At 38.9% G+C, this 26,908-nt stretch overlaps 1 protein-coding gene across 2 annotated transcripts in view; it reads left to right on the top strand.

The window, feature by feature from the left end:
- Window positions 1-26,908, top strand: part of ALCAM (activated leukocyte cell adhesion molecule) — a 165,719-nt gene that overhangs the window by 123,668 nt on the left and 15,143 nt on the right. For both annotated transcript variants that reach the window (XM_073306619.1, XM_073306611.1), the window contains exons 3-11: window positions 1,658-1,877; window positions 6,678-6,742; window positions 7,212-7,299; window positions 7,861-8,043; window positions 15,183-15,310; window positions 17,718-17,847; window positions 24,449-24,561; window positions 26,305-26,440; window positions 26,533-26,663. In XM_073306619.1, coding sequence (XP_073162720.1) covers window positions 1,658-1,877; window positions 6,678-6,742; window positions 7,212-7,299; window positions 7,861-8,043; window positions 15,183-15,310; window positions 17,718-17,847; window positions 24,449-24,561; window positions 26,305-26,440; window positions 26,533-26,663 — 1,194 coding nt within the window. The remainder of the gene's footprint in view (window positions 1-1,657; window positions 1,878-6,677; window positions 6,743-7,211; window positions 7,300-7,860; window positions 8,044-15,182; window positions 15,311-17,717; window positions 17,848-24,448; window positions 24,562-26,304; window positions 26,441-26,532; window positions 26,664-26,908) is intronic.

Raw genomic sequence — 26,908 nt, 5'->3', positions numbered from 1 at the left:
AAGCCTACAAAAGATGGCCAGAATTTTGTTGAAAACTCCTTCCTTCCTTCTGCGCCTTTTTCTAGAAAGACAGTTGCTGCACTTGGTGAACTTGCAAAACTATTTTGAGAGAGAGAAATCCGGCTCTCTTCCCCCAACACCCAACCCCATTGTACCAGGGATAGTTACTAATCAACAGTGCAGAAAAAAAGTTGCTGATTGCTGTAGATCTGTCACACCTTTCCTAAACAGCCACCACCAAGGGTCCAGGGGGAAGTGACATATGTTGTGTATAATAATTTGTACAACCATAACCAGCTAAGATTTTTAACATGCTAAGTACAGCCAAAATATATTCCATGTAACCCCCTGTTCCCTGGCCTCCTCACATGCCAATAATTTTCTGTTTGTTTTTCATCTTTTGTAAGACATTTCCTTTCTTTGGAAGCAAAAACAGCCTTGTCAATTTCTGGTCATGCCATAGACGACTTATTTTATAGACTGAGAGGAGATTTCAGTTTCTACTATAATATTCTCGGGGTGGCTCTTCCAAGTCCCTGGTATAGACTTCGAAACACTCAGAGAGGAGTCTGTCTCCAGAGAATCTACTGGAGATTTTACATTGACTTTGGTGCATGCTAGGGCAGAATATTTGTGATGTGTGAATATTCATGCATTGCGGACAGGAACAACAAAGCTCACAAGCACTATGCTACCAATTCTTAGTGCTTTGATTTAAGGAGATCTCGGTTTCCTGGAACATAACATGAAGAATAGTCTTTCCCTTTGCTTTTATGTAAAGGAGGGGAGGGGAAAACAAATCTTGCAAAACACAGTTTGCAATTCTGCATCTTATGAATATTAACTTTCTCTATGGCAGCTCCATGTAAAGTTTTCCTTTGATATTTTCCATTTTTTGATAGCAACTGCATACTGATTAAAGTGAGGAGGATGTCTAGAAACTATTTTGCAGGTTATTCTGAAACACATAAAGAATCTTTTATTGTAGGTATATTCCCATGCTTAGAGACCTCTGGATGCTTTAATAAAAAGAAACTAAAAACTAATTTAGAATAAAATGGCCATTTTTGCCTGATTAAATCCCAGGTTGGGAACTATATTTGAACATCCCCGACGAACAATACAAAATACATAAAAAAACAAGAGACTAAAAAAGAAACTGAAATCTTGAGTCTAACTTCGGATGCCTCTGATATTTCATATACCTCTGGTATGCGGAAATGCAGCTAATTCCACAGCCACCAGCCTTTGTCAGAGAAGGTCCTTCCTCATTCCATGTCAGTATTGTACCCCATAGCATGGTAATCCATTCCAGAGCAGCCAGTCCAGCACCCAGTATGCTACGTAGCACAACAGACTGCCCTTCAAATGGCAGATCTTATCATCACTCTTTGTACTTCTGCAGCACTGGATCAATTGATTGCACAGCAACTGGAGAATACCCCATCCTCTTCTCCCCGCCCCCCCACCCCAAATCAAAACAAACATCGTAATCCTCCGAATTATGTCTGTTCGCATCATTTTAAACTACATATTGGCTGGATAGCAGGCACCCATTGCAGATCTTGGAGCACTTCTAAATAAGTCTTTGTGTTCATGGAAGATGAAGCATTTATTTATTTATTTATTTATTTATTTTTATTTTACTTCATTTTAGGAAATGGCAGACACCTCTCCAGTCTTTATTGCCTTCAGGTCAACAACAAAAAAAGGTGTACAATATGACGACGTACCCGAATACAAAGGCAGATTGAGTCTCTCAGAAAATTATACCTTATCCATCAAAAATGCAAGGATCAGTGATGAAAAAAGATTTGTGTGTATGCTAGTGACCGTGGACAATGTGTATGAAGAGCCTACAGTAGTCAAGGTGTTCAGTAAGTAACAGCTAGCATAGCTACTAATGTGGATCTCCAATTAGGGAATTGCTGTTGAAAGATGAAAGCAAAAAGAGTTAAAAAAAATGTTAAGCAGAATCAATGACTAACATTAGCCAGTTTTTTGCAATAAAAAATCCTAATCTGTCTATAGCATTCATGTAACAGGATTGTCTGTTGTCTTAGTATGTCAGCTCTGAAAAAGAGGAATTTCAGGGCTTGATAATGAATCAATTGTATGCATAAACTACATCTCTTTGCCCCTAAAATGAAAAATGTAAAAATAAGACTAACGGGAAAATTTTCACTTACTCTGTTAGTGAACTTTTCTGGGAGTGGGGGAAGTGTTAAGTGATATGTTGGAAATGTTTGATGGTAGTATGTGAGTTTAAAGAAATGTATTTAAATGTCCTCAAGAGCCTGGCGCACGCAGATAACGAAACTTAAAATAAAGGCTTAAAAACAGGATATTAGCCAAAAGTCATATTTTTCTCCTCTCTTGAAATGTCAGCAACAAAGGTGTATTAGCATTATGATTTAAGGCTTGACACCATAAACCTTACTATTGAACAAATCTGTCTAAGATTTTCAAAAGTAACTAGTGATTCTGGGTTGCTAAAGTTTTCAGAGTCCAGGATTTTCACAGACAAGGTGCTTGGTAATTTTTGAAATTAAGGCCCCTTTAGGATTTTTGACATAAAACACGTAAAAATTGACAGTCAGCATGACTAATCACTACTGAAAATCTTGTCCTTAGCATTTCCTACTGTGAATAGACTCACAGAAAACAGTGGGTTTCTCCTCCATACCCAACCTCAAAATCTTCTTTTGCTTCCTTGCCTTTGTGCACTCAAGATGCATGTTTAAATAAAGTTTACACAGAGTAACTCTGTTGTCAGGAAAAGTTGAAAAGTTATGAAAAAGATTACTTTTTGGCTCAAAGAAAATACATAATCCACCAAATTTAATGATGATTTTATAACTCAAGCAGGAAGAAGGTGTGAGGGATTCTTCAGTGGTGTTGTCCTGGTATCTCATAGCACAATGGTGTCAGTGTCCCGGTCAGTTTGAAGGGGATTGGGAGTCAACAGTAATTTACTTCCACTGTTTTATTTTGTTGTTTGACTACAAGGACAGCAGGGATACGTGTGTAGAGTGCTTGAAATGAAGTGATAAAGAATTATCCTGGTTATTTATCATGAAGTAAATATGTAGATAAGACTGTATTATAGAGTGGTTACCAAGTGTTTGAATACCAAGTGGTTGAATTACTGTATATAGTTCTACTTCTAAGGACTACATGATGTTAGTTCAGCCATGTTCCACATCCTATACCTTTTATGGCAGGGGTGGTCAAACTTCTTGGCCCGAGGGCCACATCTGGGTGGGGAAATTGCAGGGCTGGGGCGGTGAAGGAGGAAGTGCAGGGTGTGGGAGGGGGTGCAGTGTGCAAAAAGGGGCTCAGGGCAGAGGGTTGGGGTGCAGGGTGCAGCAGGGGGTTGGGGGCTCATGGCAGGGGGTTGGGACGGATTTGGCCCACAGGCTGTAGTTTGCCCTCCCCTGTTTTATGGCATTAATTAATTAAACTTACATTTGGCAAGGAAAATAAGAATAGAAAATGCTGAATGGGTAACGTTGCTGAGTTAACATTTCCAGAAAAACCTTTACTTCAGACTTTTTTTTGAGTGATTTTACAATTTTAAAGTTCTGTTAACACGTTTTAGCATTTAATTTCCCTGGTTGGCTTATTTTAAGGAAAAAGTAAGATTTGTTGGCAAGTTGCACAGGTTCAGCCAGTAAAGTTTCTAAATTCTTCAAACGGCTGAACTGCAGCTGTATGAATGCCAAGTAACCAAAATTCTTGGTTATCTGAAACTCAGATCTGTCCCTTGAGGTTTGACTGAAGTTCAGTTTCTGTGGAGCTTGTTACATCCTTAGTCCTGAGTTAATCAGCTGGTACAGCTAACAAGGTGTATTGGCTCATTGCTCAGATAACACCTGCTAATAGCCCTCATTGGATTGTTCAAGTAAGAACCTCTGCCAGCTTTCCTGGTGGATCTTTTCAGCATCTTCATCAGGATCTAGATAGCCAAAATTTCCAGAGCATACTGGCTCCACATACATTAGCTCCTATCTCCTTGCACAGCGATTTGGACTCTACAGCTAGCAAGCAGAGTTAATGTGCTTACAGAGCTGTAAAGTTGCTATTCTAAGCCCCTGCAGCCAGAGATAAGCAGTTTGCTGAAGTTACAAGCCCCACCAACCTATGCTCTGATGCTATTAAACTCTTGAGCTTAAAATTTCCTTCTGCTTCAGCAGATGATCTTCTCGATGTCTGGCACCCAATAAGTGTAAGCACAGTAAATTAATCTGTTTGCACAGGTTCAAGCCTGTTGCTATTCCTCCTCATCTGCCACAGCCTCTGTGTGCAGTCAGTGCTTAATTTGCAATGAGAGAGGTGCTGGGGCTCAAGCAATTTTTTTACTTAACTGATGCGTCAGGCCTAAAGGTGCCGGGGCTATGAACTGCTAACCCTAGGGGTGCCGGGACTCAGCCCTGGCACAAATTAAACATGGTCTACACTGCAATTAGACATCTGCAACTGGTCTGTGCCAGCACACTCATGCTGTGAGGCTGTTTAATTGCAGTGTGGACATTCCAGCTCAGGTTGTAGCCTGAGTTCTGGGATCCTCCCAAGATCCTAGAACCCAGGCTCCAGCCCGAGCCTCAACGTCTGCACTGCAATTAAACAGCCCTTTAGTCTGAGCCCAAGTCAGCTGGCATGGGTCAGCTGTAGGTTTTTAACTGTGGTGTAGCTGTACCCTGAGTGGGCAGGGAGAGCTCTAAGCAGCTCTTCTGTGCCTTCTCCACTGCATCTGCTCAGCAGCACCTCCTTTCGCTGCCTCCCACCTCCTCATATGTGGGTGGACAGAGCATTTGCTCTGGCTCACTGCTCCCATTCCAGGTAGTGAATACCCCCAGGTAACCCCAAAGGGAGCAGGATAGATGGTTCATTGTCTCTTACTGAACTCAGAGAGGGGAGAGCTCAGTAAAGGGTGGATAGCCTTCCTTAAAGAACAACCAAGTGCAGTCATGGGGGAAAAAACATAGAAAGAAAGGAAAAACAAAAAGACACAGCAAACTTCAAATTTGTTCAGTTTATCAGATGGCTGGCAAAATGATATAAAAACAGCCATTTTTGTTGATGGAACCTGTTTGCATGGGATGAGGGCAGTTTAGGAGAGCTGATTGTGGTTCAGGTGATGGGCATGAAAACTTATTGTCCCTGCAAGTGTGTTTGGAAAATGGGTTAATCAATTTGTTTTAAAACAACACACAGTGTTTATGCTTCTAAAATACACTTTCTTCTGTTCTGTTTTTCTGCCTGAGAACAACATGAGGCTTTTTGAGCCCAGGGTTTTTGGTGCATGGCTTTGGTATTTTATTTGCCACTGGCAAGTTGTTTGAGAATTCCAAATAAATAGTTTACTTTATTGCTTTTGTTTTTTTCTTTTTGATCGTCTGCTTGGACAAATCTTCTAAAATGCAGGAAATTGTGTCTCAATATATAAAGAAAGAGACTTAGAATGGAAACTTGTGCAAACTTAGCTACTGCTGTAGTAGGCATGACAAGTGTAAATGAATAAACTTTTTATTCTGTTTTTTCTTTATTTTATATTTTTAAATTGTGTGAAGAGAACTTGGAACAGGATAGCAGGGCACTTGGTAACTTTCCAGATTACTAGCATTGTTTGATAGGTTTGATTTGAAAAAGTTTCTGTAAACTGAAATGTGAAAATTTGGAGAAAGTTTCAGTTTGTATATGTGTGTAAAAATGTCTGCTTATTTAGAAGCACAGCTGGAGTGCAGAGACTTTCTTTGACTGTGTAAATATACAGACTTTGTTTCCTTCAAACTTATAGGAAAACAGTCTCTTGGAGATAAAAATTTGCATTCCAGGCTTTAGGCCAGAATGAATTTTAACATACTAGTTATGTAGTCTCTAGAAAATCATGTTTTTATAATGGAAACGCTGATGGAGCCTCAACTCTAACAGGGAAGGGTGCAGCTACCATAAATAGGATGATGTATATTGCTACTGAATAGAAAGTTTGCTTTTAAAGAGATGCAATCGATTCAAAATCTAGTGAGTTTTGAAAAATAAAGTAATTTCAGATACTACTTTTGCTTCTGTTATACTAATCCCAGGTGTTACTTAAGTGTAACAATAGTATGGGGGAAAAATTAGAAGTGAGATTAAGTTGAGTTTCTCAGTTTGAAATATTAAAGCTAAACTAATATTGTGTTAAAACTTCTTTTGTGCCACTATGTTTTCTATACCACTGTTTCCTTCTTCGGGAAATGTATCATGTTCATCAGTAGGCTCTCTCTCAATCTAGGTTGTAGCATTCCTGGCCAAAATATAGCATGCCAATATGTGTAGCATAAATTTACACTAGTTTTATATTATCATGTAAAATGACATGTGTAAAGTGAAACCAGTAACATGATTATCTCTCCTGTTAAATCTCGTGAGATTTTTTTTTCCCCTCCAAAGTCCATTTGTCAATATTTTGTTAGGAGCAATTTTTTTTAACAGCCAAGGAGGGTGTAAACCCCCAAAAGACAAGGTTTCAAATGAAAAGCATGATAACTCTGCAGCTCACCAAATAGTTCCAATGTAGTTGCTGATGCCATGTTGCTGAATGTTCTGTATTTGTTGTTGGAGAATGTTAGTCCTTTATACAACAAATTGAAATTCCTGCTCTCCTTTCTCTTATACATATTTTTTGTTTATAGAACAACCATCTCAACCAGAAATTATACATCCAGCAAACTTCCTAGAAGTGGAAAAGTTTAAAATGGTAAGAGCATTTTTCTTAATTTAAATGCATGTACCTGGAGGTGAGTTTGGAGCTGTGCCGTCAGCAAGATGGAATATTCTGTGTGTGTTTTCTGAGCTAGCAATAGTGGGATATGGGGAGGATTGCTCAGGACCTAGTCTGAGACTATAGAATTTCTGAAACCATTTCTTGAAAAACCAGTTTTCAGCTGAATCAGGAATAACAGCAACATGCTAGAAAGTTACAACTAGCCCTCCCCATATCCAGAAGAATGGGTCCAGCTCTATTCTGCCCCCTGCCCGTAAGAAATACCCAAGCATCATTTGTCATTTATCCTTCAAAAAAAATCAAAAAGTTTTGGATTGTTTGTACTTTCCTGAGACTTTAACTAATCATGTAACCAAGAGTAACCCCATAAGCATAAATGAAGGAGTAATTCTATCAAAATGTCAGAGGACAAAATGTTTGATATTTTTTGTGTGTTCTGCAGCTCGGGGAATGTATTGCAAGAGATAGTTATCCAGATGGCAACATTACATGGTACAAAAATGGAAATATTTTGCAGCCCGTTGAAGGAGGTATGTTTCAGTAACGAACAGTGAACCTGATCCTATAACAACCTGCACATGTCATTAACTTTACTCATATGAGTAATCCTATTTAAAAGGGTTATTCCATGACACAAGCTATGCATATGGGGGAAGGATTGAGGCTTGCAGGATTGAGGATTGCAAGATTGAGGCTTAAAATTGTGGGTTTAAATATTGTCTTCTTATTGCCAAAATGTTAGATGTATCTTTCTGAAGGATTTTTTTTTAAAGTAACTAGAAAATTAATTAGAAAGTGTTTGGTTTGTTTTTGTCTTTTTTTAAATGCTTATGGGATTTTAGGACAGTATTATTTGACCGGGAATCATTGTTGGGGTGTTTTTTCTTTGTGAGCCAAAGTGTCAGGACCAGAGGATACAGTCTGGGGTGAATTTGGTTTATTGTATTGCTTGCTTTAAAATTCATGTCTTCTGCTTAGATGCTGAACAATAGGTGCATAAAAATCATTAATATACAAAATAAGAAAAAAAACCCAAATTAGGAAAGGTTGTATATACTAAGAATGACATTGAAACAAGGTCTCCTTTTCAGTTGTTGTCATGAGCTTACAAAAGGACGTGGACCAATCAACTGGACTCTTCACAACGACATCTTCTCTCCAGTACATGCCGACAAAGAAAGATGCAAATGCCCAGTTTGCCTGTAGCATGACATATTACGGACCATCTGGACAGGAAAAAATATCATCTGAACCAATGGTCTTTGATGTTCACTGTAAGTTGTTAAAAACTGGGTTGCAGAACTATGTTCATAAATATGATCTTTCTGGGGAAAAAAATCAGTCTACCAGCAAAATTGCAGGGTCACAGACTTCCATTGATAGCAAAACCCCTTACTAAAACTGTGAGATAAATCAGAAGAATGATGCTCTTTTTGATAATAGGATTAATACTTTTTCAAAGTTGATTTCAGTGAAAAGATTTAAGTCAAGCATACACTGTATCCATTTCAGGATTATGAGTTTTATTTTCTTTTTTCAGTGACATTAGATTTCTTAATATTAAGATTACTGTTTCAGGAGGAAGAGTAGCAGCTAAAAGAATCTTATGATGAAATGGGAATTTCAAGTCCTCATAACAAACTACTACTAAATAAGCTGAATTAGAAGTTTTCATAGAAGCTGACTAGAGTTCAAAAATATTGTGTGAGAATTAAAGATAGTCTTCTCATCTCTCTCTGCCCAGTGAAATATGCAGTAAATATAAACTAGCTCACCTCAAGATTGGTATACTAAGGTATCCAAATGTTTAGAGTACTTCTTGAGCACAAAAACATTGTGTATCTAAACAATACAGTACAATGTCATTGCTTTTCTAATACAACACTGCCCAATCAGCTCTGTAGTTAATGCTGAATTGAGTTTTACACTTCAAATGCATTTTTATTGCTTTTTTTTATAAAGGAGAAGTTATGTAGCTAATAATATCCAACTCATCGAAATACAAAATTTACTTGCATCTTATGGTACAATAGAACCCTCATTGAGCAAAGAAAGCAGGCAATAGACCAGGAAATAGTGAGGAAGATGTTAGCAACTGTCGAGCGCATGGCAGGCCATGTCAAAGAAGTGAAGAGAGAAACTTCTCAATGAGCATAGAAGGTACCAGGTCTTAGTAGAGAATTGAGGAGAAAAGAACACTGAAGAAAATTTACAGACAAAACTGTCTTTTCCTGTATACCTTAAATGAAAGCTCAAGTCCTAAATAAAACCCTTCTGGTTTAGGAATGCTTCTTCTGTCCAGGCATCTGTCTGTTTTATGTGGCTTTAACTACATAAGTTTATGTGAAGTAATGCATTTGTATTATTTTCGTGAGTTACAATGACTGCCGCTGAGAGAAAGTGATCACTGAAACCAGTAAAATGAATACCAAAAAAAAAAGAAAAAAATTGACTAGAATTCTTCAGGTGCTGTATAATTTAGTATGATATTGATGCTGTTTGCTGCTACTAGAAAAAATAAAAATCTTATTTTCCTTCAAATCCATCTAGTGAAGATGTTACAACAAAGAAAAGATGAAATACAAAACAGATTAAGTTCAGTTGCTTGGCCTACAACAAATAAGGATTCCCATTTCAGACTGGGTAAAGCAGCCTTGTGCAGCTGGCATTTCTGAAACATATTAAGATCTTTCTAAATTTGCGAAATATACATAGCAACTTAAAACTCTGTACCAACTTTAGGGCCCAAAAGTTCAGGGTGCTAAAAGCTCTTAATGTTGCTGAAGCTCAGCACCTCCCAGGATCAAATCATTGTCCATGCGCTGAGGGCCCAGTCCTGGCCACAAGAACTTCCACCATGTGAAACCTAGAGCAGCAGCAATGCACAGCTGCTCTCTGCAGTCATAAGAACAGCCATACTGGGTCTGACAAATGGTCCATCTAGCCCAGTATCCTGTCTTCCAATAGTGGTCAATGCCAGATCTTCAGAGGGAATGAACAGAACAGGTAATTAAGTGATCCATACCCTGTCATTCACTCCCGGCTTCTGGAAACCAGAGGCTAGGGACACGCTAATAGCCACTGATGGACCTATCCTCCATGAACTTACCTTGTTCTTTTTTGAATCCTATTATAGTCTTGGCCTTCACAACATCCTCGGAAAAGAGTTCCACAGGTTGACTGTGCATTATGTGAAGAAGTACTTCCTTGCTGCCTGCTAATTTCTTTGGGTGACCCCCTAGTTCTTGTGTTATGAGAAGGAGTGAATAACACTTCCTTATTCACTTTCTCCACACCAGTCAAGATTTTATATATCTCTATCATATCCACCCTTTTTTCTAAGCTGAAAAGTCCCAGTTCTATTAATCTCTCCTCATATGGAAGCTGTTTCATACCCCTAATAATTTCTGTTGCCCTTTTCTGTACTGTTTCCACTTCCAGTATATCTTTTTTGAGATGGGGTGACCAGATCTGCATGCAATATTCAAGATGTGGGGGGTACCATGGATTTATATAGAGGCATTATGATATTTTCTGTCTTTTTATCTATTCCTTTCCTAAATTATTCCTAACATTCTCTTAGCAAAGGGGCAGAGACATTTTCAGGGACAATGACCCATTATCCAGAGAAGAGGAAAGCCGCAGACTGAGGCAACCATCTATGGCTTACTTGGCTGCCTAGCTTCTAGTCCCTTCTGGGGCAAAGTCTGTGGAGAGATTTAGAAAGGGAACCCAATTCTTGCCGTCCATTCACGATGCATCAATGCATTTTAATGGAGTTATTCCTGATTCTCACCTGAGTAAGAGATTCAGAGCTCTGTTCCACAGACTAACTCTTCCAAAACAGCCAGAGAAAATGACAAGGAAGAAGGCCATTGGGAATATCAGCCATTACTCTTGGAAGTCATTAAGAGATCCCATGTCCACAAGCACCCACTCCATACCTATAAAATTCAGTTTGCTTTAATTTTTGGTCTCTAAAGAGCAGACATCTAATCTCATTCTCTCTCGCCCCACTCTCCTGCAAGACACAGGAATTGCTGCAACTCCAAGATAGCAGTAATTCTCACTGCCTCCACAGGCTCACTGGAGGATCCAGGATACAGTGGGCTCTGATTGAAAGGAAGTCTGGTAGTGAGCTATCTTGCATGAATCTCCTGTCTTTTCAAATTGCTCCATAGCTACTGCTGGTTAAGCAGTTATGCTGTCCCCATCGCCATGACCACTTATAGACCCCAGGCCAGCCTACTCACTGTGGATCTGGTTTGCCCAGATCCTATTCTATCCTGTTCTTTCCGCAGACAATTTAATTAAGGTAACTTCATGCACGCATCTCTAGCTTCCTCTAGAGACATTCAGTTGCATTGCTAATTAACTAACAGTGGGAATTGGGCATACCCTTGATTAGTGAAGAGGAGTACATGGCATGAAGCTCCGTCACCCTCAGAATGAAGCATTACTAGTTTCCTTCTGAAAATACCTTTAGTCATTTAACATCAGTCCCTTATTCTTTACAAATGCATCTCTAAACTGAGATCCTTATAATCTCATTGGAATAGGTGTCCAGAATTGCTTTGAATAGATTTCTCCACTGCTGTTAGGTGAAGTTGTTGATGGTGAGATACAAGTGTTTTTCAAATGTGTCAGTAATCCTAATTAGTTTCTATCTCCTTCTTATTAATTATTTCTTTAGCTGAATTTAGTGCAGGTTAAAAAAAAGACAGATTACAGCTCCAAGAAATGGAAATCTATTTATTTACCTAGTCATTTGCATTCAGCTGTATCACCAAGCTCTATCATTCCTTAAATTTCTAAAAGACACTTAATCAGAAAATAACACAATACCAGCTGTTCAGTTTAAAATCAGTGATGAATCCCACTCATCAACAGCTGCAGGGTCCTCCTGAATAATCAGCCAGTTGTTTTTTAATTGTACCCTATTTATTTGGTGATAAAGCTTGACTGCTGTGTCCTTCCAGCAACACAGGGAGAAGACATGCAAAAATCCACTCCCCCGCAGGCTTATCATTGGCCACTAGTGCTGTAACCTGCTGGATATCTACCAATGCCCTAATTATTGCACCTGCTGAATACCATGCAGCAGCATGGGGCTCTAGTAGTCACTTCAGCAAGTTGGACTCAGTGATCTACTCTGCCCTTCATATCATCACTGGTGCAGCCTGGACAACTTGAGGCTCCAATTTTCTGGTCTTGGCTGGCATTGCTCCCCCAGCAATGAGCCATGCAGCCAACCACCAGGACAGCTTACTTCACAATTTCATCTCAAAGCTGCACCAAGAATGCTGGCTGAAGTCAAGATGCCCCTTTTCCAAAATAGTTGAGCCTCTCAGACAATACATCAGAAATTACATTTCTAAGGAATTGGGGCAGCAGGCAGTGCGGGACTATATTTTTGATATCTTGGCAGATAGACAACTCAGATCTGTATCTACTTATTTCTTTAGAGGAGCTCTTGCATACTCCTCAGAACAACCAGATGAAACGAAAGATTCTTCTTTGTTACAACAGGATACGTTGTGATCATGGGCAGTTTAACGTATATCTTTACTGTTGGGGTTTCTTGATCTCACCATCCCATCTCTGTAGACCTCAAGAACAAGCAGCATGCCATCTGGCTATGGACTGCACTCTTTACCATCTTGATGTGGGATGGATGTGCTCAACATCTCCACTTGATGCTGTGATAGTGGTTACCTCATATACCAGACATCCGATTCATTCTTCGTGCTGCCAGAAGCTATATGCCAGAAGAAGAATCCCACTCCCAACTCAACTCCATAACAAAAATACACCCAATTTTGTCAAAAAACCCACCACCAACAAAAACTCCTCCATTAAAATGAGACCCAAAATCTTTCAAAGCGCTGACCATATGGATAAATTTAATGCAGAGCTCTGAAGTTCTTTACATTCAGTGTCCAGTGTGCTGTAGGGAGCAAGTTCCAGAAAACAAGAGGAAGAATGACTTAAATGATAACTCCCGCGAAAGAACAGTGGTAGAGATGTGATCGCTCAGATGACTAAATAGTTTAGGGCTTCATAGACGTTGACTTGAACTCAGAAGTGGAGGGTCACGGAAGACTCACCAGTTGGACATGAAAACTTTCCTACACTGCCTCACCAGCATCCATCAGACTTGTTATGGAAGAACTGTATCTCTAGGTTTGACAGGGTGGTTCAGACTCCGCATCTGTTCACTCGGCCTCTTCTAAAGCTACCAAAAAAGCGTGTCAAGGTTGGGTGGGGGTGGTGGTTTTGTGATAGAATGATCAGGATAGGTTACTGAATGGCCGTGTGAAATGTTTGGCTATCAGTATCCATTTCCAGACGTTGGACCTTCCAAATGCAGGTGCACAGTGTTACTTGCACAAGGTAAGGATGACCGGGAGAAGGGGATCCTGACCTAGTGAGAGGGATAATGTGTGGCCAGCAAGTTAGGGCCAAGGATTCATAATTTAGAAGGGTCCATTGGTTCTCAGTCTGCGGTCCGCTTGCAGCACAATCATCACACAGCTGTGGCCCATATGGCATCCTCAAGGCCATATAGGTAACACATATATTGTATGGATGTAGCCCACACAACACTGAGAAAGCCGCATATGCGGCTCACAGTGGTGAATAGGTTGAGAACCACTGATTTAGTCTGACCTCCTGTATAACATAGGACTTGCCTGAATTAATTCCTATTTGAACTAAAGCATACCTTGTGTAAAAACATACACTCTTGGTTTAAAAATTTTTAGTGACTGAGAATCCAATACAGCCCCCTTGGTAAGCTGGGTAACTACTCTTACTGTTGTGTAGGTAAATGCTCCCCTCCTTATCATCTTTGCATGTTATCTTAGGCTTGGTCTACACAATGATTTAACTAAATCAGTTAGAGAAATAGATTTAGTTAAACTGGTGCAATCCCCTTGTGTGGACTTATTTTAACTTAGCAGTAATCTTTTTGTCTGCTGCCAGCCTAACTAGCTAAATCAATACAAGGTACCCCTAAATTAAAAAGGGATCTTGCAAGGGAATTGCTTCCATTTATCTAAATCAATTTCTAAACTAGTTTGTTTAATTTTCTCTTACAGACAAGGCCTCAGAGAAGTATTTATCCCAGGCTCTCCCCTCCCCCCCCTTTTTTTTTAACCTGGCATTCGAGTAAGAGAACAGCCCCACAAAAGTCTTGAGACTTCCCCTCAGTGTGGTGGACTGTCTAGTGCAGCAATCACATATAGTCTTTCACCCTCACTTGTGTCAGAGCCCACGACCCTTGTACTTCCTGATCCATTCAGTTTTCCCCTTTGCTGAATAAATAGCATTGTCAAATGATTGTTCATATATATATATATATATATATATATATATATATATATATATATATATATATATATATATATATATATATATATATATATATATATATGAACAAATTTTAAATTATAACTAACAATTCTACCATGCGATTTGTCATTTAGAACAAACTTAACCATTTTTGTCAGCTAAAAGGTAGGTGCAACACTCCCAGTGCTGAACAGAGATCCACCAGCATGGACTTTAGGGAGTCCTAATGAAGGCAGTGGAGATCCGCCTATCCTAATGCAAAAGCAGCACATGATTAGAATACAAAATATTATTTAAATTAATACGAAAAGTTATCTATCCATTATTTTCTTTCATTAATCTGTCCCATTTTACTCCACTTTTGAAAATTCTATTTAACATCCTTCATAGGAGGAGTAACCTATAATAGAGAATCTCTTAAAAAGTAAAGATAAGATTTTAAAAAATTACCACAGTACAATATGTTATCGCTCAACCCTATTTAACATGACAGAAATATTACATTTACAGCTTGGTTGACTGTGTTGAGTCTTAAGTTTTTACCAAATTCTTCTTTCTGCAACCTACTACACTGATCAGCATATAGAGGAGCCTTGCTATAGTTGCTTAGCTAATATTTCTTTTTATTTAATACAAGATACTATTATCTAATTAGTGCAGGGGGCTGATAGCTTTAGTTATGTTTGTGGCTGCTGTAGTCCCTTCAAACAGCAAGCTGCATATAGTGCCGTTAAGTTTCTCGTAATGAAATCATACTGTGAAATTGTTCCTACTGGTCTTTTTTTACATGAAAATAATTATGGTCACTCCTGCTTCAGTTATAGGCATTTTGCTAAGGAAAACTTGATTTTTATACAGGGTTTGTGTGTAGTTCATTCTAATAGGATTTGTACTCAGTATGGACGAGTACCTGTAAACTTCATTCCTTCTATTAAAAAAAAAAAAATGCAATTACCTTCACCTACTTCTGGAGAAAATTGTGTATACTTTGGACATTTACCCTGTATGCATAGTTATCTTGGTACTTGACAAAAACTAACTTGTGTCCTTATTTTCACAGATCCTACAGAGAAGGTGACAATTAAAGTGCTGTCACAAAGAAATACCATCAAAGAAGGTGATAACATCACTCTAAAGTGCTCAGGAAATGGTAACCCCCCTCCACAGGAGTTTCTGTTTTATATTCCAGTAAGTATTACTTTACTGTTGTTACTTAGCAATAATAGTCTGTACTATTTCTTCCTATTATTTGACACCAGAGGCACCCACGCTGAACCAGTCTAACTTTACCTTACCATGACACCAAAACATACTTTATTTTACACTAGGCAAAACCCCCTCGTGTCCCTCCCCTCTGCCCCTCTCCTAGTCAGCTCCCCCTTGAAGGCACTCATGGAGCGCCCCATACTTCTAGCAGGTCATAAGCTGCTACTGAGCAAGTCCTGTGAGCAGAGCAGAGGAGACATGAGATGCTGGAAGTGGAGCGAGGCTGGGTACGCTCCCGTGGGGAGACCGGATTCAGGAGCTGGACCCATGGCAGTGGCCAGGAGGAGCTGTGCAGATCCATCTCACTGCCCATGTCCCCTGTGTTGTGATGGGGGAGGAGCACGCCGCAGCCAAACTTGAATCAGAACAGGGTGGCCAGTACTGCTCCTCCTGGCCCATGCTATTGGGATGGCTCCTGCACCAGTACCCAAATCAGGTTGCCCCTCCCCTCAACAAATGATGCCCTAGGCATCTGCATAGGTTGCCTATACCTTATTCCAGCCCTGCCAATGGTAGGCACCATGCGTAAAATGCGTATGGCTGTGGGTGCTGCTGTTCAACACTAGTTTATCTCTGGAAGGAATTTATAAATGCTTATATAACAAATGAAGGCATCTGATGCTATTAACCAAGTGAAAAGCTGACCTTGGCAAGTTCAGGAAATTTGCTGAGAGGATACCAGTCTGGAGCCTGCAGAGAATCTGTCAAAATTTAGTGAAGATTTTTTTTACCCTCTTCACAGATTAACAATCTTTTTACAATAGATATATGATGGAGTGGTGTTCATAGAAATGCAATGGTGAAAAAGGACCAGAGGAAAACAGTTTAATTTACTATAATATGAACAGAGTAATCCCACGAGAAAAATCAAATAAATGTAGCAGTTAAGGTGGCAAAATCCTATCTAAGATTCAGACCTTCCTCTGTAAAGTATATTGAGTAATTAATTCCTGTAGTGACAGCCTTCAGAAGAACATTAGAATTATATGGTGAAAAATAGAGACACAATTTATTAATAGAATTTTTTTTAAATTGGGGAACAAGATTTATAAAGAATATGAAAATTAACTACATGTTAAAGGGCCAAACATTCTTTTCACATGAGTTTAAAGTAATTTCAGGTATTACACCTGCCATTTTTCATGGTTTCACAGTCACATCTTCCTGTATTTATTTGATCTTTACTCTGTTGCTGTGTGAAATACCAGCACAAACAAGGGTTGACGGACAATACAAGGGAACAAATCAAACAACCTGCTGTCAAATGCAGAAAGTAAAAATTGAAAATGAAGTTAACATTTATAGTATATATTAGTTATAGTAATCTTGCAATAATAGGTGAAATATTTTCAGACAGAAATGTGATTATCTGTAGGCTGACCTTTGTTTCCTCCTTTCTTTGTTTCTTGCACTTTTCCTGTGTTTTCTGCTCCCACTACACCATGAGAACCAGTTTACCTTCAGGACAGGAAGACTGTGTGCTTCCAAATAGCTCCAGACCACCAGTTGCTTTGCTTAATAACCCACAGCTACTTTGGACTCCTCTCCTTTTGCAGCTTGCATTGCTTCAGAACTGTGAGGGGAGGCAGGGTCTGAAGCCACTCCTCTACCTCAAGCTGCAGGTGAAGCTGAGTGAGAGTGGAACTGATGGCCCAATCAACCCCCTTTTAAGCCACTCTAAGCAGCAGTTGTAGCAGGGGGTCCGGGATGGGGGGAAGAGCCATAAGTGTACCAGAACTCCACCTGTTCTGTGATGAACATGGGTGAGCTAAGGGCCTCACTTCACATGAACTTCAGCCTCCTAATTACATCTACAGAATTCTCTTGTTTGAGGGGAGCTAAAATTAGTGCTGTTTGCTTAGGCAGTCTGTGTTATGGATCTAACAATGTTTGTGATACACTTCAGTAGTTAATGTTATCCAAAATGCTACAAGTTTCAGGAAAGACATTGCTCCCCCATCATAGTTTCTCTTTGCAAAGTTATGATTACTCTGTTCTGTCTCAATGTAATCTTCCCTTCCAATCTTGCTGTTAAATGTCTCAGGTTTTGTATTTTTCTAACATTTCTGAAAATCATCATTTAAGTTGAATGTTTAAAGTAAAACTTTTTTGTTAGTGACTTTGCAACTGTGCAATTCCTGCAGTCATGCAACAAAATTAAATCTGTACTGTACTCTGATGTAGTTGGATTTCACTGGTGCTGAATGTATGTAGATTGTGAAGCACTTCAGGATGAAAGTTGCTTTATAAAATATTGTTCAAAGAACATGTGCCTCTCCTGTTTTTAGCAACTCTCTATAACCCATAAATGTAATACTTCCACCCACAGGGAGAACCCGAAGGTATAAGAAGCTCAGATACTTATGTAATGACAGATGTGAGACGAAATGCAACAGGAGAATACAAATGCTCTCTGATTGACAGAAGCATGGAGGACTCAACCACCATCACCGTTCACTGTAAGTCATTATATTTTTCATTTCCAGAAACAATTCAAACATCTTACAAATTCTGGGCTAATCCCACCTTGCTTTACTCATATGATTAGTTCTAATGACTACATTAGAACTGTATGCAGTGTGGTTGTAACCATGTCAGTCCCCAGATATTAGAAAGAAACAAGGTGGGTGAAGTAATATCTTTTATTGAACTCAGTCACTTACAGCAGAACTGAGCATGGAATAATTGCAAACACTATTTGATCCTTTGTCTTATTTTTTTCTAAGTGCATTTTTATTAACTTGATACCTTTTAATACCACTGTAATTCAATGGATTAAAACAGACCTGCAAACTGTGCTGACACTCTGCAACTTGTCAAAAATACGTTTGCTGGCCGTGATAACTTATGTATTTTAATACAAAAATTATTGTATGAAGGCACTGTCTCCAAATCTATTTAAATTTACAGAAGCATCATGTGGTCCATTATTATGTCAATCAAAACCACAATTCACAGGAATTTCCATTCTAGATCATACTAGTCCAATATCCTATCTCAGACAAGGGCAAGTAGCACTTACTTGAGAGGAATGTGCTAGGAACCTTGTAGGTGGACAATAAAGGATTAACTATATCCATAGTGGACATTTCTCCTTAAAGCAGTCATTTAGTGTTTGGCTTATTACCTAAAGCATAGGAGAGTTTATATCCCTGTGGATTTTGTCGTTACCTATAAAAAAAATGTAACCATTTTTTTGAATCCTGTAAACTCTTGACCTCAAATTCTTGTGGCAATAAATTCTACTGGCAAAGTAGACTTTTTTTTTAAAGTATTTATTAGTTTTAAATGTGTTGCTTTTCAATTTAATTTACTATCCACTTGTTCTTGTATTATGTGTAAGGATAAAGAGGAGCACCTTGTTTGCATTCTTTACAATATTTATTATTTTAAATACCATTGCCATACCACTCTTATTTGTCTCTTCTCTAAACTGTCTCCATGCTAAAGTATCCCTGTGCTCTTCCCTCCCCCCACCACCTACACACACACACTTTGCATCCCTTCCATTTCTGCTCCACCTTCTTTTAGATAATGTAACTGGAATTGAACACCGTATTCCAGGAGATGGTATAATATCAATTTATATCATGGCATCACCACAATTTCATTGTTCTTCTCCGTCCTATTATTTACGTATCTTAATATGTTTTGCCTTTTTTTCTTTTTAGTGCTAATGCATAGTGGGCAAAGGTTTTCATTAATTATCTCCAGGGATGCCTAGCTCTTTTTCCAGAGAGATTACAGTTAATTTAGAAATTACTTATCTGTATGAGTAATTCAGACTATTCTTCTAGTGAACATTATCATACATTTAAGGAAGACTTTCAGCATCTGCCATTATGCTGTCCATTCACTGAGCTTTGCAAGGTCCCTCTGAAGTTCTAAAATATTAAAGGGTCATCTAACCTGTAAAATTTCTTGTCACCAGCAGTTTTTTCCATGTCTCTATTCATACCCTTTTCCAGATTATTTAAATTGTTTTGTGACTTTTAGTGAGTTCCTGATCCATGACATTATTTCTCATTCTGTGACTACTTAATTTCCTCAATAGTCTTTTACAAGAGAGATTTTTTTCCAAAGGCTTTTTAAAAAAAATCAAAATCATTTTTATCAGCCAGTTCTTTTTATCCACTATTTTGTTTACAGGCTGAAAGAATTCTAATGGGTGGGAGAAGTCATGCTGATTTTGGTTTATTACTATCATTAAATGTTCATCTTGGTGTTTTATAATGCTGCTGTTCAGATATTATTTCATCCAATTTCCTGGTACTTAGTGAGGCTTGCTTGTCTAACTCCCAGAATCACCCGAGCATCATCTTTAAAGATAGGGGCAACATTTACTGCCTTTGTGTTTCAATATAGTAGCTGATGTTAATGAGTGCATGTAGTTGTCAAGAGCCACTTCTTGCAGAATTCTTGGATGTATAGCATCAGGTCCTGTTGTTCCTCTTTAATTTAATGTAATCAGTTTGTTCCTGTATCTGTTCTTTTGACACCTCAATCTCTAACGTTGCTTCACTTTTATGGTTTAAAGATTATTGGCCTAAGGTAGAAATCTCCACAACATGTGTTGTGGTGAGAATTCATGTAGCTTCTCTTCCACAGCTTTCTCCTCTATAATTGCTCGCTTTACTTTGATAGTTCAGCAGAGCTGCTGCTTCTACCATTGCTTTCTGCTTCCAATATACTTGTATGTTTTCATGTCTTTATCTGTTAGAATCTGAAGATCAATCTTTGCGCTCCTGACTTCCATCTCACTTTTTAACCTACCATAGTTTGCTACTTTCTGTAGGCTTATTTGGGGAGGTGTGTGTGGGTGGGGGGGTTGGTTTTGTTTTTTAAAGAATGCTTGTATGGCTCAAATTCTTCAACCTGTCCATTTAACTATATTTTGCCCCCCCCCCCCTTTTTGCTTCTCCTGTCATTGCAGGGGTGTGCATTCCTTTCAGTGATTCAATTATGGTATACTTAAGTAGTCTTACTGCTGAGGTTAAGGATTTATTTACTCACTTTTGATGTTATAATCTTAAGGAATAATTAGTAGAAAATACTTTTTCCATCCATGAATTGATATATACCAGATTATTTGGGTTTTTTTTAAATAGATCTATATTTCATTCATAATAGTGGGTGCCAAACAGACTTTTTATTGGGCAATTTGACTGTATTGGTCTCTTACAGGTGTTGGGTTTTGGAAAACTTCTTGCTGACACTAAAATACATTACATTACCACTTTGCAGAAAATCATGATGCTCTATGGAAAACACAAAAACATTAAGTGGAAAGTACATTGTGAGAGCCATATAGAGCTGAATATTGATATTAAAACACCTTAATTTTGGTTATGCACCAAATTTAGGGGTATATTATGTCCATACAGTAAGTGTGCCAGGAAGTGGGGGACAACACCAGAAGAAGCCTCCTCACCCACTGACCACAAGGACTGCATGAAGTTAGCACCAACAATGGTATTTGCCTTCTCAAGGGAAGGTGGGACATTTGTGGATCCATGGTCCCCATCAAGTGACCAACACAGCTTAATGGGGCAGCGGAGAGTGCATGTTGTACCCTGTCACAGGCTAGTCAGGTGTCCTCACTGCTCTATGGAGTTCCAGGAGACACTGTTCCCACTTGGAACACAATGTATCCCTGCACTCCTACTGGTGTTGCTTACCTCTGTCCAGCCTCTTATGTCAGACTTAAAGGATTCTCTTTTCTGCTGAGGAATGTGTGCTCAAGCTAAATGAAACTTTAGAAATCAAGGAGTTCTGCTAATAGAATTTATCCTTGTAAACCAACATGATTCTAGGAAATCTATAATCAATTTTAGGCTTCTAGACTGCAAGAAGATCATTAGTTTTTTGTAAGAGATGCCAAGTCAAACATTATTAAAAATCTAATCTTTCAAATGATATGACAACCTTCAACTCCCAGTAGACCAGAAGGAGTTCACACTGGAGTGTTAAAATATTCAGGATGCCAGAATTACATGACGTACTGCACTTAACCCTCCTGATTACAACACAGAGTTTAAATCCAGTCTTGCACTTCCTAGTTTTCTGACTTGAAGTTTCCCATTCTGTTGTGACGGTGGAACATCTCTCTAGTATTTCCCACATTAGTTAAATGGCTCTTATATCCTCAGGTGCTGTATGGTGGTGTAATGACGTGTGGGATGTAATCCTCACATCTTTACCATGCTACTTCCTATGCAAAGCCAGTAGTGCTATCGATCCAAGTCTTCCCGTTTACACTAAATTAGAAGTTGGTGTGTATTAAATATGGCACCTACTGTGGAGTTTGTTTTTAATGACAAATTAATGAAGGAAGTTTTAAAGGCAGAAAAGAGAAACCCGAAGCAAGTCAGTGTAAAAGTAGAGTATTTTAGTAATTTTTTCCCCTCTAGAGAGGCAAGTGTATGCAAACCTTTTTCATACTGCCCTGCTCAGTAACATCTGTGCCAACAGATGAAAAGTAAGTGTCCTGGTACATAAGGAAAACTGGTGTATGCAGAGAAACTGTTTACCCCGATGCCCACAATGATTTCCGAGGGAGAATCCTCTGCCAAACGTGAGCTTGTCTCCCAGCCCGTTCTATAAACACCTCTCAGGGCTTTGCAGTTCAGAAGTAAGATCTTAAGTCTCGTATTCACTGCAGTTTTCCCCCAACTTTGAATTATTCATAGCAATATGTGAGAAGGGTGGTGGCCTCTGTTCTTTCACTGAAAAGGGAGAGGCCCTAGCATGAGGAGGTCTGTGTTTAAAGACTGCTCTGGTCAGAGTGTCAGTCTTGCCTGAGATGAAGGCCAAGAATGTAATGAGTTCTTGCTTCCTGTGACAAGATTCCTTCCTGAGTGGTGGTCTATGATCTCTTGAGTCTGAGTCAATATCCTGCTTCAAAGAAATAAAGGTTTGAGTAGACATTGAAGGGGAATCACCCTGAGGAAGAAAATTCCATAGCCTCTCTACCCTATATTAAGCATGTGCTCAGAGAATAGGAGGAAACAAGTTGAGTGAGAACTAATCCTCCCTTACCAAGGTGAAGCAGGAATCTATGCAGTTGCTCTGTGTCTGAGTCATTGTGGGGAGAACAGATGATCTCCTGATATATCTTACTGAATCTTGATGGTTTTGCTTTTGGGGACATGCCCTCTGGAAGAGGGAAACTAAATGATACTGATCAGGCAGTTGTCTCTCTTTGGTTAGGTCTTTATACGTGTGCCTGCTGTCTGAAGTAGCAAATGAACCAATAGAGTTCATGTAACCACTGATGGTAGAAATTAGGCCTATATTAGTAATAACGCCGATATTATTAACATTTGACAATATTCATTATTATTGCGAGATGGGCCCAGTCCTCTCTTTGATGCCTGCATCCCTTAATTATTGTATAATGCCCTTTCTAGTGAAATTGGTGAATGAAAGCAGCAGAAAAGTTGACTCTTCTGTTGAGTGAATTTGCAATGAACCACAATTCACTGGTTTAAGCAATTCTAAGATCTTTAGTACTTGAGAATATACAGATAGAAATTCTCTATCTGCATCATCAGCTGTGTCTCAGGTATGTCTAAGATGACTGTTGCTGTAGTGTCTGAGGATTTAGAATCCGGAAGGCAAAACAAGTGGATAATAAAGGGGGCATCTCTTATATAGATTTCTTGATTGCCTGTAATGATAGGGAAATGGATAAAGAAAAAGTAGGTGACAATTTAATTAGAACTCCGTTGGTTGCCCGAATGTGGTAGTGGTATTTTAAACCCTTTAACGCAACAACAACAAAATCCAGTAAATTCAATACCGCCATTTTCATGAGAATAATTATATAGTACTACAGAGCTGGGCAAAAATATTTCTCGTCTTGTGAGTGTCCTGACCTAGAAAGAACAAAGTGAGACTTTAGGGCTCTAGCCCTAGGAAAACAAACATTTAAAAAACCCTTCTTTTTGAGGTTCACCCTCTTGTGTCTAGCCTGGCTTTTTTTTCCCCCCAGCTGTTGTTAAGATGGTAGGATATGATATGTTGCAGTGGTTTTCCAGAAAATGCTGTGCCATGATGGGATTATAATCTACTGTGGTTCAGAGCTTCACCAGCCACTGATTTCCATACATGCAATTTTTAGGATAACTAGGCTTTTTGGTTTGCATAGTAAGATGCTAGGAGGTGGGGATGAAAACAGATGTTTAACTGGGCGACTTCCCTATTCTCTCAACATAGGATTCTGTATGCAAAAAACAAACAGTAGCATCTGGAGTTGCCTAGCATTTGAAATGTCTGAGACCTTATGGCATATGTAATCATATAAGAAGTAAAAAAGGCAAATGGTGCATTGGAAAGCTACATAGTAGTTGATGAATGTGTGTGTTTTAAGTTAAGAAGAATTCTTAGAAACAAGAATCAACTAATAGAACATATGCTGCCTCCCTATCTCTGTGACAAAGGCCCTAACCCACTCCTCCCACTAAATTGCCAAACCTTCCTGCACCATCCTCTCACCCTACCTCCCCAAACTGGGGCAGCTCTTCCACACCTCTTAAGAGAATCAACCTGTCCATTCTACCAATTTCAACAATTCTCTCCCTTGTCCTCCTCTGTCCGATATCCCTAGAAGCAGCTTCTAAAATTCTTCTCTATCCCTCAAGACAAGTCCTCTAATCAGATTTCCACCCCACTCCTAACAAAAATCCTCCTCATTCCACTCTGCTATTCTCTTTGCAAAAACCTCTCTCCCCTACCTGGACAACATCTCCAGTTTCATGAACCCTCCTGGATCATTTTTTCAGCTGCACAAGATGGAAAAACGTCTGTTTATTAGCTGATCTGTGTCATGTTTCACTTTGTTAGGCTATAATTATAGTAGATATGCATATTCTGCATTGTGTTCTTTCAGGATCCTTCTTTTTATCTGTCTCACTTAAAGAACTGATTTAGATTCCTTTTTTGAGCAAACAATCTACGTTTTATCAGTGCAATAAGTCCACTGATTTCTTTTTTCTGTAAACCCTCAGAATGGTTCACTCTTCTGGTATTTATCTTTTAACAATGTTCCTTTTATCATAGATTTGGATTTGTCACTTATTCCTAGTGGAGAAGTTATTAAGCAGATTGGAGAAGCTCTGCCAGTATCATGCACCATCTCTTCCAGTAGAAACGCAACTGTGTTTTGGATAAAGGTTAGTAATAATTCTTGTTAATGCCTACTCACTTTATTTGGTTACCTGTTAAGATTTCTCCCTCAGTGTTCTGGGAAGAATCTTTTTTAAAATTGATCTTTTATAAGCAATGACCACCTAAAATATTAACGTGGACATTTAATACTGTACATTTTTGGACCAATTTGCATAAGTTTTCAAAGGTGACTAGTGATTTTGGATGCCTCACTTTTTTGGTGTGCTACTTGACACTTTCAGAAAAATAAAGTGCTTTTAAAAACTTTAGCCACTGTCTAAAAATCATTCCCTTTTAAGGTGCCCCACTTCGGCACTGAAAATATTGAGGTCGCTAAACACACCCTATATCTTCAGAAATTATGTTTTTGTCATGTTTCCCATAAACATACTAAAAGGACAGCATATGTTGGGGGGGGGGTTGACGGGATGTTTCAGGGCATTGGTAAGTGAGAAAGTTTGTCAGAGAGTGTTCAAATCTGATCCTGATTGATAGACCACCACCTAATTTGACTGGTCAGTGGCTTGTGTTGAAAGAAAGTGTCCATTTATCACCACTGTTACCAAAACTGGCAGCCTCTGGCCATCTTAGTAGGCCATCTTACTAGGGAGGCCAAGGACAGAATAGACTACAGACACCAAACTATCTTCTGATCCTCTCCTTCAAAGCTGGGACCTATCATGGTGGGCAAGGGAAGGTGGCATAGGTAAGCTTGCAAGCATACTTGCCATGCTGTCCCTGTTTTGTATATAAGTAGATCACTAAAGCCTGCTGAGCTCTCCATACAGCACTGTTTAGAAATTGGAAACCTCTTTTTTCATACTTGGCACAGCTGTTGCTAATTACATTGTCAAATGCTGGGTTTTAGTTATTGGATGGACGGTTAAACATTAGGAAGAAAAAAATCAAATGTACAAATACCAAATAGGGAATAACTATTTGGCTAGGTGGTAATACTGCAGAAAAGGATCTGAGGGTTGCACTAGATCACAAATTGAATGTAAGCCAATAATATGATGCAATTGTGAAAAAGGCAAGCAACATTCTGGGGTGTATTAACAGGAGTGTTGTATTTAAGATAAGGGAAGTAATTGTCCCCTCTATTCCACTCTATGGTGAGGCCTTGGCTGGAGTATCTAGTTTTGGGCACCATGCTTTGGGAAAGATGTGGGCAAATTTGGAGAGAGTCCAGAGGAGAGCAGCAAAAATAAAAGGTTTAGAAAACCTGAATCTTGAGAAAAAATTATGAAGGGGGCGGGACCTTGATAGGTCTTCAAGTATGTTAAGGGCCATTGTAAAGAAGACTGTGAGTGATTGTTCTCATGTCCACTTAAGATAGGAATCTGCTTAATCTGCAGCAAGGGGGATTTAGGTTCAATATTAGGAAAAAAAAAATTGTAACTATAAAGGATAGTTGAGTACTGGAATAGGTTCCCGAGGGAGGAGGTTGTGGAATCCCTGGTCTTTGAGATTTAAGAAAAGGTTAGACACCTGTCATGGATAGTCTAGGTTTACTTGCCTTGGTGCAGAGGATAGACTAGATGATCTCTTGAGGACCCTTACAGCCTTATGTTTCTATGATTAAGGCCCTGATCCCACAAAGCATGTGTGGAGTTCCACTGAAATCTATTGCAGTGCTTATTTATAATGAGGTTGATGAGAGACTCTCACACTTAACTTTAAGCATATGCTTATTTGGGTTGGGGCCTAAATTGGAAATTATGTGGACTAACTTCTTACTTTATCAGGACAATACCAGAATGCAGACAGATCCATCATTTTCAAGTCTACAGTACCAGGATGCTGGAAACTACATCTGTGAAACTACTCTACGGGAGGTTGAAGGGTTAAAGAAAAGTAAAACACTTACACTTATTGTGGAAGGTAATGGAGCACATAGTTATGCTTTGTTAATACTGTAAATTGTACAATTCACAATTATTTTACCATAGTGCTTAAATATAATAATCTTTTAGGAAAACCTCAGATCAGAATGACAAAGAAAACAGAGTCAAATAAATCTAAAACAATAGTCTGCCACGTGGAGGGTTTCCCCAAACCAGCTGTGCAATGGACAATTACTGGTACTGGAAGCATCATAAATAAAGCAAGTATTTTTCTCATTCATTTATGCACAAGATTAAACTTGATAAGTTTATGGAGGAGATGGTATGATGGGATAACATGATGTTGGTAATTAATTGATCTTTAAATATTCATGGTAAATAGGCCTAATGGCCTGTGATGGGATGTTAGATGGGGTGGGATCTGAGTTACCCAGCAAAGAATTTCCTAGATATCTGGCTGGTGAATCTTGCCCATATGCTCAGGGTTTAGCTGATCGCCATATTG

The sequence above is a fragment of the Lepidochelys kempii genome, chromosome 1 (assembly GCF_965140285.1).
Source record: "Lepidochelys kempii isolate rLepKem1 chromosome 1, rLepKem1.hap1, whole genome shotgun sequence".
Classification (NCBI taxonomy): Eukaryota; Metazoa; Chordata; order Testudines; family Cheloniidae; genus Lepidochelys; species Lepidochelys kempii.
This window is presented reverse-complemented; position numbering and strand designations above follow the sequence as displayed.